Below are 15939 nucleotides of genomic sequence, written 5' to 3'. Positions count from 1 at the left end.
AAAGAATTGTTGCTCTACATAAAGATGGCCTAGGCTATAAGAAGATTACCAAGACCCTGACACTGAGCTGCAGTACGGTGGCCAAGACCATACAGCGGTTTAACAGGACAGGTTCCACTCAGAACAGGCCTCGCCATGGTCGACCAAAGAAGTTGAGTGCACGTGCTCAGCGTCATATCCAGTGGTTGTCTTTGGGAAATAGATGTATGAGTGCTGCCAGCATTGCTGCAGCAGTTGAAGGGGTGGGGGGTCAGCCTGTCAGTGCTCAGACCATACGCCGCATACCGCATCAAATTGGTCTGCATGGCTGTCATCCCAGAAGGAAGCCTCTTCTAAAGATGATGCACAAGAAAGCCGCAAACAGTTTGCTGAAGACAGGCAGACTAAGGACATGGATTTCTGGAACCATGTCCTGTGGTCTGATGAGACCAAGATAAACTTATTTGGTTCAGATGGTGTCAAGCGTGTGTGGCGGCAACCAGGTGAGGAATACAAAGACAAGTGTGTCTTGCCTACAGTCAAGCATGGTGGTGGGAGTGTCATGGTCTGGGGCTGCACCAGTGCTGCCGGCACTGGGGAGCTACAGTTCATTGACCACGAATGCCAACATGTACTGTGACATACTGAAGCAGAGCATGATCCCCTCCTTTCGGAGACTGGGCTGCAGGACAGTATTCCAGCATGATAACGACCCCAAACACACCTCCAAGACGACCACTGCCTTGCTAAAGAAGCTGAGGGTGAAGGTGATGGACTGGCCAAGCATGTCTCCAGACCTAAACCCTATTGAGCATCTGTGGGGCATAATCAAACGGAAGGTGGAGGAGCACAAGTTCTCTAACATCCACCAGCTCCGTGATGTCATCATGGCGGAGTGGAAGAGGACTCCATTGGCAACCTGTGAAGCTCTGGTGATCTCCATGCCCAAGAGGGTTAAGTCAGTGCTGGAAAATAATGGTGGCCACACAAAATATTGACACTTTGGGCCCAATTTGGACGTTTTCACTTAGGGGTGTACTCACTTTTGTTGCCAGCACTTTAGACATTAATGGCTGTGTGTTGAGTTATTTTGAGGGGACAGCAAATTTACACTGTTATACAAGCTGTACACTCACTACTTTACATTGTAGCAAAGTGTCATTTCTTCAGTGTTGTCACATGAAAAGATATAATCAAATATTTACAAAAATGTGAGGGGTGTACTCACTTTTGTGAGATACTGTATATGCAGCATATACTGTAGTTATATAGTTATATAATAGTAATGCAACACACCTGTAGTTATAGGTGTGTTGCATTACTATTAGTTTGTGTCTTACCTACTTTATGTCTTATGTTTTACTGACCTTGATCTTTCCAGGAAAATAGCCATTTATGCTGGCATGGCATTAAAAGAACAATAAATAAATCAACATTACTATAAGTTTAAACACATATCAAATGAAAACTTTGATTTTGTGAAGTTTTTTTTCTCCTTTTTTTATTGGTTTATTTGCATATATATATATATATATATATATATATATATATATATATATATATATATATATATATATATATATACACACACCTGTCCACTGAGCAACTATGGGGGATTATGAAACTGAATATACTCAGGTTGACTGTGGTCTTAAGCAGTATTAACAGAGAGATGTGTTAAGGTTCTGTGGCTGATTATTGAATACTGATTATTGTATGTGTAGAGGAACTCGACATAAAAGGCAAGCACGACTGGATAATTGTCGTTTGTTCCTGGCCCCAGTTTGAACATTTAACAGGCCCCCTTCAAAGCGTCATTTCTGTCATAAAAAAAAAGAGTATAAAATGAAAAGAAAGGAAGTCGTCGTAATGAATTAGGCCATCACGATCAAGCAGAGATCGCGTTCGAGAGAGAGGCCACAACACCTGGACCACAGCCTGCCTTCAAAGTCTCCGCTGGGGTCATAAAGGGCTGATGGCGAGGCGCACATCTGGACAGCTGGGCCGCTATACACCTGCAGGCACTCAGGCAAGGTTGAGCAGGACTTAACCTCCGATCCCTAGGAGATAGAGGAAGTGGAGGGCTCTGTAAAAGACAGAGCCGTAGCTGTGCGGAGGTAAATTACAGGAGTAAGAGCTGATTGGACAAGCTGATTGATTGACGCTTTTGCTGTCCTGTCCTGCCACAGGTGCAGGCTCTGCAGGCCGAGCTGGAGAAGGAGCGTAATGAAGCCAGAAAAAAGAGCATGAAGTTGGAGGAGGCACTCAGGTGAGTGATGGGTGGGAGTTAAAAATGCTGAACATACCGAGGAAGTTGATCGGCATAAACCTAAAGAAGAGACTTCAGACTTCTTTCCGCTAATTCGTTGTTAGACACATTTTGGATTTTCTTTTAAGCTCATGCTTGAGTTATTGGCTCCAGATTTGCTTAACAATCCATTTTAAACTAATGTAATTTCAACACTATGAAAGGAAATCGTTGGCATTGCGGTGAATTTCTGGTTGAGTAATTTATGATGTCTGTAATCACTCTTCTCCATGTAGAGCTATGTAGCCATACACTGCAGTCCTACTCAGGCTAATCTAGCTGGGTTAGAATGAGGCATGGCGTCACTCTGCAGAAGCAGCTCTTCTGAAAATGCTCTTCTGTCATTGGAAAGGACACCACCTGACCCTCGCGTGTGGCATTAGCTCGGCCCGTTCCCCAACACGGGAATGCAGCTGGACACGTAGCAGCATGTGTCCCCAAACGTATTTACCAGAATATATTTAAACGGCCGCATTTTTTTTACACAAATAATTGTATCTTTGTTTCCAAGCTACATGTATGCGTGTTTTTACCGTAGTAGTAATGTAGGCATGCTTACCCCATGTGTTCAAAGCTGCCCCAGAATCTCACAACCCCGTTTTAAACAGTGACATAAGGCTTAGTTAATTGCCACCTATGAGCTCACTGTTTACTATTTGTGTGTTTGTTTGGCCGCTGACTGTGGTATATCACACCTGACTGGCAGCAACGGGCTGTTCTTTTCCAGGCCTACGTCATTAACTCCTAGTGCCTTTCCAATGACAGCATCCAGATTTAGTTTCCCCATGGACATGTGTTATCTTTCCGTGAATTTGACATGCTTGCATTCAGTGGCATATTGTTGTTTCTTAATGGGCATTTATTCATTTAGCAGATGCTTTTATCCAAAGCGACTTACAAATGAAGAAATACAACCAAAGCGATATATCAAGCGGAGAACAATGCAAATAGTGCTACCATGCAAGATTTATAATTGAGTTCTAGAAGAAGCAAAGTGTGCAGAGTAGAGGTGTAAGAGTCAGAGTACGTTTAAAAAATAAATAAATTAAATAATGTGGGGTTGGCATTTTCGGGGTTAGTTAAGTGCTCACGGAAGACGTGGGTCTTTAGCTGTTTTTTGAAGATAGTGACAGATTCTGTGGTCCGGATTGAGGTCGGAAGGTCATTCCACCACTGAGAGACAGTTAGTGTGAAGGTTCTGGAAAGGGACCTTGAGCCACGCTGAGTAGGCACTACTAAGCGTCGGTCAATAACCGATCATATATTTAAGATTATACTATAACGAATGATACCCCTTTATCCAGCTATATTCAGATTCTGGGATGTTGAAATGAAAAAAGTGCAAAGACTGAACAGTGAGTTCTGCTCCATTAAGCCCAGAGCTCTCACACTGCTTGAGGTACAGCCACCTGTGAGCTTCAGCAAACTTTCAAAATGCATTCATAACCCACGACAGTGGAAGCAATTGACCAAGCAATACAATTTTGTGCACTACCTTACTGTAATGTATGCTGTGAATCATAGTGGTGGTGGGTTTATTTTTGTTGTTGTTGTTCCTATACACCGCCCAGTTGCAGTTATTTGTGCTATTATTTGAACTGATTCCTGATAAGCGTTAGATTCCACAGTCAAATAAATGCGTGTAGTCGTTGAAGCAGTACTTGCTGCGTGTTCAAGTTTGAATCATTATTCTTAGACTATCCACAATGATGAATCCTTCGGAATTGTTTTATTTATTTTTCTATAACAGCTCAGACACTGGTGCTGTTAAACCACTGGATAGTAAACCACTTTTTAGGACTACACCACTGCAGTATTCACATTTTACATTCCGAATAGTAAACCTTCTGTTTACTAAATCTACAAAATGCATGATTTTTGAATCACAAACGAACTGAGGCTCATAATTTACTCGACACCAGGACAGAACAATGCAGAAGCCTGTTTTGTCTGGGCGCTAATTAAGCCATCGTCAGGCTAACGAGTGGCCAGGTTCACCGCCTCCACTTCCTGCCTCTGACCAGCTTTAAAGTCAGTCCAGCACTTCAAAGGGCCAACGAAACGCATTCATCAAATGTGCATTACCTGATAGCGAAGACGTGAGGACGAGCAGAGAAATTTCAATGAAATGAACCACATAGTGTGCCGTCTGCTTGCCACCTTAACAGAAGGGCTGGCATGTTGGCGTATATGTGTGCATGTCAAAGGAGTACCATACATGTGTGCAGACCATGCCGTTATTTGTATGTTTCAATCAATAGTGCAGTGTTATTTGTATGTGATTTTGTATATAAGTGAGTTTCCTAGTGTCTAGTATTAGATACTTCAGCTGTTCAGAATTATTAGCATACTAAATGTTATTGTGCTTGTTTTGTTTTTTTGTTGTTGTTTTTTTTTTTTAAAAAATGTCAGACATCACCACCCAAACTTGTATGGTTCTTTATTTGTTTACACATCTTAATTTGTTATGCTGCGTTGTCCTTCCTGTTGTTGTTGTTTTTTGGGTTTTTTTTTTTTAACACAAAGACAGAAAAATATTCTTGTAATCGTCCCCTCTTCCCATGCAAATGTGATGTGGTGTGTCGATTTTACTTGTGCGTTACCATAGCAACGCCACACTGAAGTACAAAGCTTGAATATAAAAACAAAGTTTCCATCTTTCATCCTCATGCGTCTCTGATCATCAGAGGGAATGAGCGTACCAGCAAAAGTGTTGTGTGGCGACTGGCTCTGAATGCTGAGACTAGAGCTAGCTGCACATGATGTTCCTGTTAAAAACACCCTGAAAATTAATATTAATTCTTTTTTTTTTTTTATCCCTTCTTCGGCCTCGCTTTTTGTTAAAATGTCTGTGGCTGCAGTTATGAGTCCCCTTCTCTGTTTTCCATCTCGTCAGAACCCCTGTCTTTAATTGTAACCATCTCAGATCCTTATGTTCGCTGCCCTATTCACCCGATGAGACCCAGGCTACTCAACGCTGCTTCACGTTAATTCTTTTAGACTGAGGCACGTTTTTGCACTTCTGCTTGGCTTTCATCACTTTTCAAAGAGTTCTGAAATGAATGAGAAGAGTTTGGATCCGTGCTTGTTTAAATTGACCTTTAGCACAGGTAAAGGGCAAGTGAAGCCTTGATCTGGCAACAGATGTTGGTGTAAACCTCAAAGTGCATCAGGACTACATGCTTGGCCCCAGTGTTTTGTCTGCAGATGTGAAGTTTGCTCAGCTAGTGGACTTATGGCCCTGGTTATGGGGGTAGAGCAAGAGCAGGAAGTCACAATCTCTGGGAATTCAGAGGCCAGCATCAAACAACCTAATCACTCCAGTCCTGCTGGATTGCTCTGGGGGTCTGGCTCTGAAGTGCTGCTCATTTCTTGCTCCTTTTTATTTCCTGGGTGAGGCCCAACAAGTGCATTTGTGTTGTAAAGTCTCTCTATGGACCAGAACATTTTGGAGGAAAAAAACCTTAATGCTTCTGATCAATACCTTGTTGTTGACCTTGTTTGGGTTCACTTCTTTCTTGAGTTTCCTTTTTTTTTCCCCTCAGATATTCCTGTGCGTTGCAATCCACAGCCAGATAGAGGCGACTACTCGGCTTCAGATGTGTTGCATTTCTATTAAAAGCAGACTCCAGCTTAAGACCCGAGGCCCCATCTTTCCAGCCCATTCGTCTGTCCGTCCGTCTAGCATTGCAGCGGAAGTACAAAGGATTTTTTTCCTTTTTTTTAAAAAAACCCACTGTAGCCTTTTTTGATGTAGGGGAGATGGTCGGAGCGTGGAAATCAATAAGTCCATATGCGTTTGAAGCCACCTTATCTCCGAACACATTCCCCAGCAAAGATGTCAGGTACAAATGGGACCAAAATGACTGTGGGACATGGAGAGAAGAAACCCTGTAAGAGCTGCTAATAGGTCTACATGGTGTCCCAAAACTGTCTATGCATAAGGACTATGTTTGCCAGCACCACATCGGTTGCGCCTTCATTAGCGGACGTTTGTGGACGTCCACATCTCCGTTGGTCCGCTACACTTCCAGTCTTTTTGAATTTGTTAAAAGTTTGGCAGCAGTGTCGTGTGTGATGTGCTTGCCATGTTTCCTGTTAAAGTCCATCGCAACCTTGCGACAGTTTCCCGATCCAGCCATGAGAATGATTTCAATACGTTCTTCTTTTGTAAAAATCATTCTTAAAGGCTATCTGAAAAAATATATATAATATAAACCAAGTATGAAAGATTTTGGAAGACATTTTACTTAAAAGTATGTAGACTTTTGGGACACTCTGTAGAACTGTTGATACACGCAGTAGCATATGTCGTCGTTGTCATATCTTCCTTCAACCTTTTTGATAGGAGTAATTAATAAATATTTTTGCCCAAGAATAGGCGCCTGTGTCTCCTCTCCTCTTGAAGTACCCTCCTCTTGAAGTACCCTATACACACACACACACACACACACACACATACATATATATATATATATATATATATATATATATATATATATATATATATATATATATATATATATATATATATATATATATATATATGATTTTGTGTAGTGTTGTTGAGACGGTGCTAGAAAATGAATTCCAAATCCCAACAATGCCACAGCCATCCACAGCTGAGACCCTGTGTACCAAAACTTGGCCATGCTCTCTGTGGGTGAGGGCTGGCATGCTCACGTTCCTGGCAATCACAGTGACTCTAGCCAATTGTGGGTGTCTCTGAGCTCATATATGCAAAAGAGAGTAGATAGCTCTTTCCTCTGAGAGTGTTGCTTCATGTCCAGCTTTGTGTCGTATGATAGGGGTGAGCTGGCTGAGAATTAGCAGATGATCAAATTGGAGGGAAAAAAATGGGGGCAGGGGGAGAAGTAGTGCTATGAGCTATAGTCTTTTTTGAATGCAATTCAAACACATTCCTTCGCAACTTATTATCGGTCGTAAATGCCACTGAATTTCCCACAGGTATAAAACTAAGCATCATAAAGGCCGTTCTTTCTTGTATAACACAACTGTTGGCTGAATGTCACATCATTAATGTACCTTTACTCTCCCTCATCTGTTTTCCCTTTGGTCAAATAACTTCTACTTCATTTCAGCTTTGCCTTGTTTATGAATTACGACCTACGTACATGTGTGGCTAATACAAGCCTGATGTTCCATACCATCCCCATAAATGGGTAATGAAACCAAAGTGTGCTAAAGGTTCAACAGAGAACTCATCTCAACCCTGCTAGGAGAGAGCAGAGAGGCATGACCTGCTGCATATCAGTGGAAAAGCAGACAGCTGTTTTTTTGCTTTCTGAGCACCTTGTAGGCAAATGCAGTCACATTTTCTACCATTTCTACCCCTCTATCTTTTTGTACCCTTGGTCAGTCGTGAAGAGCAGCCAGTGTTTTGTTCTGGCATACACAAACCACATTGTTTAACATCTGCCTCCCACTTTAAAACCAAACGGGCTGACGACAGAGTTTTATGCTGTGAATCATAGCACGGTCAGCGGAATGACATCAGTTTAAGACCTTTTTATTTCAGCTGTTCTTACCCTCATGGTAAGAATATAATATAATATAATAACCCTCATATTGACACTGGGTTTTTTGGCTTGTACGTTTTTCAGCATTTAGTGCTATTGTTCTTAAAATGCACCTGTTATGGTTTTTCAAATATTACCTTTCATGTAGTGTGTTATAGAGCTGTTTGGGAATATAAAAAGTTAAAAAAAAAAAAAAAAATTTAAAGCACACGACAGAGTTATTGACTCCCAAAAGAAGGAACCAAATCTGAACAGCTGAAACGAGTAGTTACCAATTCCGGACTTACTTCTTTATACTTACCTACGTAGATTTGTAACAAAAAGTGCCGGCTCTGGTCTTCATTGGCTGCTCGCTGACAGACGGAGCTGAAAGTCGTTATTGTGGTGGGCGTTTCCTTTTTGAAACACACAGACCAATCACAACAGACTGGGACATGTGACCAATCAGAGCAGAGTATGCTCTCTGAAAGGAGGAGTTTAGAATGAATCCTTTAGAACGGATCATTTAACGAGTCGTTTGTGACACTGTGGGGAAAAAAAGTAATGCTGCAGTTTAAATTATGAGGATATTAAAGTGTTTTTTGACCTTGGAAGCATGTAAATCGATTGTTTAGGCACGTTACACAACCATAATAGGTGCACTTTAATTGCTCATTAACTAATCTTGATTAGCAAACAGTAGTTCTAGTCTTGGTGCGACTTTATTCATTCATCTTCAGTAACCGCAATGTCATGGTGGGTTGCACACACAGGATGGGATACCAGTCCATCGCAGGTCATCATATGCACACACGCGCACACACACACACACACACACACAAAATCACAAATTCATTCACACCAGGGCCAGTTAACCACAGGCAGTCCGCCATATTTTTGGGAGTCCTATTTCTCATTTTCTTTTCTCAGTACAAAACAAATATTTAGGATAGCCTGGGCGTATCGAGAAAGAAAAATAATAGCATTATATTAAGCAGTAGAGGCTAATCCCTTAGCTCATGTACTCCAGTGCTACAGCAGTAAGAGATTTGGTCCCTCTTTATATACACTGTGACGTTACTGGCACAAGTGTGCCTCATCTGCTAATGACACACTGCACACTCTTTTCTTCGGCACTGGCCTGATTTTGTCTTTCAGATCCCAGCGCATTAAATCTTCAACAAACACCCTTGTGATCATCACAGACAGCTTCCATTTACCATATTTAGCTTCATTACTGTCTCCCTCTCTCTCTCTCTCTGTCTCTCTGCGGCTCTCTTTTTTTCATCCCGACTCTCTGTCGATCCTCAGACAGAATATTTGACCACAGTCGTGTGGTGTTAAGTCTCCGTTCTTCTCAACCGTGGCCGCTGTTATTTTTGAACGTTTGCATATTTGCATGTCAGACATGGAGCCTCGGAGCATGATGGCTGCTGTAACTGCAGCGTTACTCTCTCTCTCTCTGAGGAAAGACGGATATTGGAGAGGGTGGGGTGAGAGAAGAGAAAAGAGCGCTACTCTTTTTAGGATGCTGAATATTTCAGCTTTTCATTTTATCGTCTCGTTTCACGAGCTGCCTCTTTTCTTGGGGCTTTGATCTGTTTCTGATTCGTTAGCATTCCACTCTAACAAAATTCATGGCGTGCCTGGTCTGAGGCTTTGGACTTGTGGAGAGGAGAAACCCACATGGGATGCATATGGCCATATGTTTGTAGGTGTACTGACTTTTTATGGTGTCCATTACCTCGAGCACATGTACTTTGAAAGGACATCCATATTTCTTTGAACTACTCTGATAACAATGACTTGTGATCGACGTGCTTCTTCCCTAATTCCTAACAAGCACGTGTCCTGCCATTGATCGGAATGGAATTTATGTATTTAGGCCCTCTAAAAATTCTGATTCGTGCAGTGATGCTTTTACTCACAGATGTAGAAGCAACAGCATGAACAAGTTTGAAGGAAAACTCAAACACACCACCTCCTTCTCCATTTTTGGTCTTTGTTTTATCCCCATTGCACAATAATCCACAACTACGGCCAACATCTTTCTCAGTCATTTGAAAAATTTGTCCTCCTTTGTTTATTTGTTCTTTGCTTGATGTCATTATGTCTTCGCGGCTCATGGTCTCCTCAAAAGCGTTCCGCATCCATAGAAATACGGAATGTTCTAGAGCAGCATTTCTCAGTCCTCTCCGATCTTTTGGTGTTTTCCCTCCTCTTACTCAACCAGTTCAACCTAGTTCATTCATCATTAGTAACCTCTTCTGTGAACACCTCTGCGCACTTTTCTTCTTCTTGAACTCAATTATAAATCTTGCATGGTAGCACTACTTGTATTGTTCCTCACTTGATATATCGCTTTGCTTGTATTTCCTCATTTGGATAAAAGCGTCTGCTAAATTAATAAATGTAAATGTAATCACTTTATCGTGATCAGAGTCATGATGGATCTGGAGCTTATCCTGGGAACACAGGCCGGGAGCTGGGAATACGCCTTTGATGAGATGCAAGTCTATCCCAGTGTACCATGCACAGACATACTCGCATTCATTCATGCCTAGCCTACCGGCATGTTTTTGGGAAGTTTGAGAACCTGGAGGAAACCCATATGGACACTGGGAGAACGTGAAACTCCACACAGACAATAGCTCGACCCCAGGATCGAACAGGGGACCTGAAGATATGAGCTGCTGAGACGTTACCTGCTGCTCCGCTGTGCCACCTTCACCCTAGTTTAGGCTTGATAATTAGCTGAGTTGAATTTGGTGAGATGGGACCAAAGAAAACACCAAAATGTGTAAGATGGTGGTATTCCAGGACCAAGATTAAGAAACATTGTGCCAAGGAGTTATATTTGAGTATGCTTACAGCATAGAAAACTTAAGGGCGTATTTAAAGTTGTATGAAGTATGCATTAGGATCATTTCATTTCATTAGGATCTCACTCATATTTGATATTAATGAGAGAGGAGGAAAACCACAATTCTGATGCTTTCACCATCATTATTATTCACCTAACACGCCTCCAACACCTTCAGTTAACCGATTGGGATTGGAATTTGGGACTGGAGGATATACTTGTGTATGATTTGAGTTACATTCAAAATTTTGTTTCATATTTCCTAACGTTTGTTCGCTTGTTGCTTCCGGAAAGAATGAATATCCCTGTGCTGTCTTGTCATACGTTTCGAGATGTCCGTGTGGGTTGGCGAGGCCACCGGGCTTTGCTATGCTTGCCACACACATAACCCATCCACACCCCCCACGCACACTTCCGCCATGAGTGCAAGTGACCAGGTCCATGTAGGAAATTGAAAGCCAGCTTTATGAAAATGAATGGGAGGCCAGGATCCACTGCTGCGTTTTTCAAAGGCTCTCTAGTCATTTTCTCCCGCGGCAGGACATGAGTTTCCTCCTCGGTTGCGCTCTGTTCTCCACATGGGAGGCGTCGTGTGGTTTCAGACGGCTGGAAACAGACCCTCCTGTCTGGCCTGTGGCGGGACGGAAGCTCCGTCACCCTTGCCTTAAGTCCTTCCCTTCTCACTCCTCCACCCTCCACTGCTCCCCCTTGAGAAGCCTTTTAAGAGCACGGGATGAGAAGGATTTCCTCTGGTCCAACGGCACGTCTTTAATTTGAGCCTCCTCTCCTGCCACTTCTCCGACCAAAAAAACCCCATCCAAGAGCCGAGGCCGAGCTGGCATTCCCCTTTCCCGCCCTCTGTTTCTTTATTCGTTCACCACCGTCCCTTGCTCTGCCCTCTCATCTCGCTCTCTCACGGTGATGGATGGTGACAGACTGTCTGCTCCTCACTTCACATCATATACTGAAAAAAAACAACACACACACACAGAGTGCAAGTGATGAAGACAAAAAAAAGTGTATCTTTATGATGCATTTATGATCAAGAGACAACAGAAAGTTTGTCACATATTCTGGATTATAGTGTAAGATTATGTTATAAATAACACTTTAGTCTAATTGTAGTCTATGATTTGGGATAACATGTATTTATCTAGACTAGAGATTATCACCTTGTTGTATTTGAGAAAGGGAACGCATATAATAAGCTCAGAGTCGGAGCCGTCTCCTTATTTTTCCTTCTCGTCAGCCACCTCGCCTGTCCTTACTCAGAAAGTCTCAGGGAACTATTTTTGTGGCTTTGTCGTCCCCCCGTCCCCCCCGCCATCCCCCATCTTTGCTTCACTTTAATCTCTGTTTCTCCATAGCAGGCTGCTCCACATCAGAGATCCAGAGAAGGTCCTTTTGTGTCTGTGTCTGCCCTGTAGGTATTCATGTTGCAAGGCAGATTAATAATTACAGACTTACCGAATACACAACATTGCAGGAGGGGGGGAAAAAAAAGACCATTTCTGGACCGTTTGATGTCAAACATGAGAGGGACCAAAATTACACTGGGGGGAAAAGAAGAAGGCAGCTTTGGTGTGCATTTTCTCTCTCTTTGTTGACATTGTTTCCTGTTATTATTATGTCTGGCGTTATGGGTATGCGTAATAAAAAGAAAAAAAAGACAGTTACTAAAGCAGGACAGTTCCCACATTAGACATGCAGTAGGTGGATGTTTGTCATTTAGCTCGACAGTGCTTGATGTGAAACACGTTTCATTCTTTACTTTGGAAAATCTTCTATGGAAGACTTTTTTTTTTTTTTTTTTTTTTTTTTTTTTTTTTTTTTTTTAAGGGTTTTATGTCCCGAGTTGGTTGTTGGAGCAGTTTTGACTGACTACGCAACCACAAGCTTTTTATGAATTGTTACTGTGGAATGAGAACTATATTAAATGTTCTTTGAACCTCTTCATGTACAGTGGTTTCTTTCAAAAATGGAACAAAACAAAAACAAGCAAAAATGCGTTTTTTTTGCTTTGTTTTTTTTTAAAATTTCCGACACATTCCACAAATAACCTGATTGGATCCTATCACATGTTGTAATCTGTTGTGCCTCAGCGTTGTTGGTATTGACTCTACAGGATGTGGATGTTAGTGTTTCATCACATGCTAATGTTTGGTCTGACAGACTCCAGCAAAACGTCCCGTCAGTTAAAAGTAATTACCACCATCATTATGCTTCCTTGCTGGGAAATGAGCGATGAGCCTTTACTGTGGCACTGATGATACAGTGCCTGTCATAAGTATTGACCCTTTTTGAACGTTTCCACAGTTTTGTAGCGTTAAAAACTGAAAAAGGACTTGCATGTATGAAATAGCATCTAAATAGCTGATAGTATCGAACTAAACCAAAGATAGGAAACATTTTGATTGCATAAGTATTTACCCCCATTGCTGTGAAAATATGTTCTGCTCGACATCTGAAGTCATACAGTTATTTGAATGGAGTCTATAGAGTGGTCCAAAAGGTCTCCATACATAGGGGAAATGAACACTTTTTAGCAAAATGTCTTGCAAAGTTTTTCATATGTAGATTTTATTTTATTTTTTTCAGATAGGCTTTAAGGATGCCTTTTACAAAAGATGAACGTATTGCAATCATTCATGTTGGGACACCCTGTAGAGTGTCGTGTGTATATCTCAGTATAAATGCACTTGTTCCTGGAAGACCCCAGAGTTTGTTAAAGGACATGCCATACAGACAGCATCATGAAGACCAAGGAGTTAACAAGACTAGCCTGGGTCAGTTCTGGAAAAGTATCACTCAGGGTTTGAGTATAAGAAATATCCCAAATATTGAACATCCTGTGGAACTCCATTAAATCCACTATTTACAAATGGAAAGAATATGGCACAACCTTGACTCTGCCTAGAGAAGGCCGACAGCCAGTGACTGGGTAAGGAGGGCATTAGTCAAAGAAGCAACCATGAGTCACTTCCGTATTATGGGCTATATTATGAAAATTCACGAACATATAATACTAATCAAATCCATTTCAGTTTATAATGCCTGTAACAAAATAACAAGTTTATAACCAAATGGTGAAAAGTTCAAGGAGGAGGGGCAAATACTTATACAAGGCACAGTACACACACCTGCTCTGAGAAGCGCTTGACAGGCGCTTTGCAGCTGTCAGTCTCATCCCGGGCTGTGCATTGTCTTGACTCTGACAGCTCTTTTTGCCTGCTGTCTCTCAGCATTATTGTCAGGATGTGGTGGAGAAGCTGTTTGTTTTGTTAGCTTTGGTTCAACCGCTCCTGTGGTTCCACGCGCCTCCATGATCACTGAAGTTCTCGTTGTAAAGCGGCACCCATCAGGTGATGAAAAGTAGGAAATACACAATGCATCTTTGTACTTCCACCTTTGACTATGTGGTTTTTCCATATTGTATGCCCCGATTGCATTTTTGGAGGAGTACTGGACACGCTTCCAGACACAAAACTACTGATACTAAAGCTTATAGTTAGTTCTGGCACTGCTTTTTCTGACAGGATGAGGAATCATATATATACACAGTATCTCACAAAAGTGAGTACACCCCTCACATTTTTGTAAATATTTGATTATATCTTTTCATGTGACAACACTGAAGAAATGACGCTTTGCTACAATGTAAAGTAGTGAGTGTACAGCTTGTATAACAGTGTAAATTTGCTGTCCCCTCAAAATAACTCAACACATAGCCATTAATGTCTAAACCGCTGGCAACAAAAGTGAGTACACCCCTAAGTGAAAATGTCCAAATTTATACATACATACGTACACTTTGATACTTAACCTTGTGTATTGCAGTGTTTTCTGACAGAATTTAGTTTATCACTTGGATATTCGCTGAGTATGTGTTTGTGTCTGTGTATGCACTCTTTCCAGGGAGAAAGAGGATCACATGAGCCGCCTAAGAGAGTCCCAGAGACAGCAGGCCCAGCAGGCAGAGAGCGCTTTGGAGAGCTTTAAGAAGCAGGTGGAGCTCAGCTCTGAGAAAGCTTACACTGACATGAAGCAGCAGGTGAGCTCACACATTAGCAATGCTCCATCATTATGGCTTTGTTTTCACAGTGTTCTCACAGACAGAGGCCTATGTACAGTTGTAAATGTGTAAATGTAAACAAAAGATTAAATGTGTGCCGTGTAGCCCAACACTCGTGCACAGTTTGCTACTGCAGTTTTACTGGTTAGCAATTGTTAGATAGTTTGCCAGCTTATTTAGCCTGGTAGCTGAATAAATTGGAGATATTTTGGCTAAGGAATTAGACGTTCAATCCCAATCTGCTGAAAATACATGGACACTTATGATTATAGAAGGAAAACTAACTGCTAGTGTTCAGAATGTGTGGGTAATCTGTACACATACAGTCCCCTCCGAAACAATGGGAATTCATTTGTTTGTGCTATACACCAAAGACATTTGGGTTTGAGATGACAAGATGGATACGAGAGTTGAGGATTTCAGATTTTATTTCCTGGTATTTACATCTAGATGTGTTAAACAACATGAAACATAAAACCTTTTGTATCAGACCACTCAATTTTTAGGAGAGCAAAAGTATAGGAACAGTTAAGTCTTGAGGTAAATTAAAGTAAATAACACTTGGTTACATATCCCTTGCTTGTAATAACTGCATCAAGCCTGCACTGCCATCACCAAATTGTTGGTTTCTTCTTTTGTGTTGCTTTTCCAGGCTGAAGGGACGGTATGTTATTAAACTGATATTATTCTGTAGGAGGAAATAGGATTCTGGTGTGGGTATTATCTAATGTGCGAACACTGTCTGGCTCATGCCAAAGCTTTTTTTTATAGGCTGGGCAACAAAATACACATGTATGTGATGGCAAAATACACAGAGAACATGGAAAATCAGAAACAGCCAGGTGTTATTGGTTGGTTCTGTACACCAGGAGTTTGCAAATGTGTTACACCTAGGGACCCCTTAAACTGTAAAAAATAAAATAATAATAAAATGTAAAAAGAATAAATAAATAAAAATACACTACCAGTCAAATGTTTAGACACTCATTCATTATTTTTATTGAATTTTTTTCTCCACATTTTATAATAATAATAAAGTCATCAAAACCCTGGAATAACCCAAATGGAACTATGGGATTTATGTTGTGATAAAAAAAAATCTCAAATAAATCAAAATAATTCAATATTTTAGCATCTTCAAAGTAGACACTTTTTTGCATAGAATTTCCAGAAATGTATTCTTGGCATTTTCTCAACC

General features: G+C 41.3%; 1 protein-coding gene across 11 annotated transcripts in view; it reads left to right on the top strand.

Annotated features, from left to right (window-relative positions):
• The window catches only part of cep112 (centrosomal protein 112), a 151504-nt gene that overhangs the window by 69673 nt on the left and 65892 nt on the right, over positions 1-15939 (top strand). For all 11 annotated transcript variants that reach the window (XR_008388926.1, XR_008388925.1, XR_008388928.1 and 8 more), the window contains 2 exons: positions 2169-2248; positions 14585-14720. Coding sequence is in view for 8 of the 11 variants with exons in the window: in XM_053653608.1 (XP_053509583.1) it covers positions 2169-2248; positions 14585-14720 (216 nt within the window). In the remaining 3 variants the exon portion in view is untranslated. The remainder of the gene's footprint in view (positions 1-2168; positions 2249-14584; positions 14721-15939) is intronic.

This window comes from Ictalurus furcatus, chromosome 2 (assembly GCF_023375685.1).
Source record: "Ictalurus furcatus strain D&B chromosome 2, Billie_1.0, whole genome shotgun sequence".
Classification (NCBI taxonomy): Eukaryota; Metazoa; Chordata; class Actinopteri; order Siluriformes; family Ictaluridae; genus Ictalurus; species Ictalurus furcatus.
This window is presented reverse-complemented; position numbering and strand designations above follow the sequence as displayed.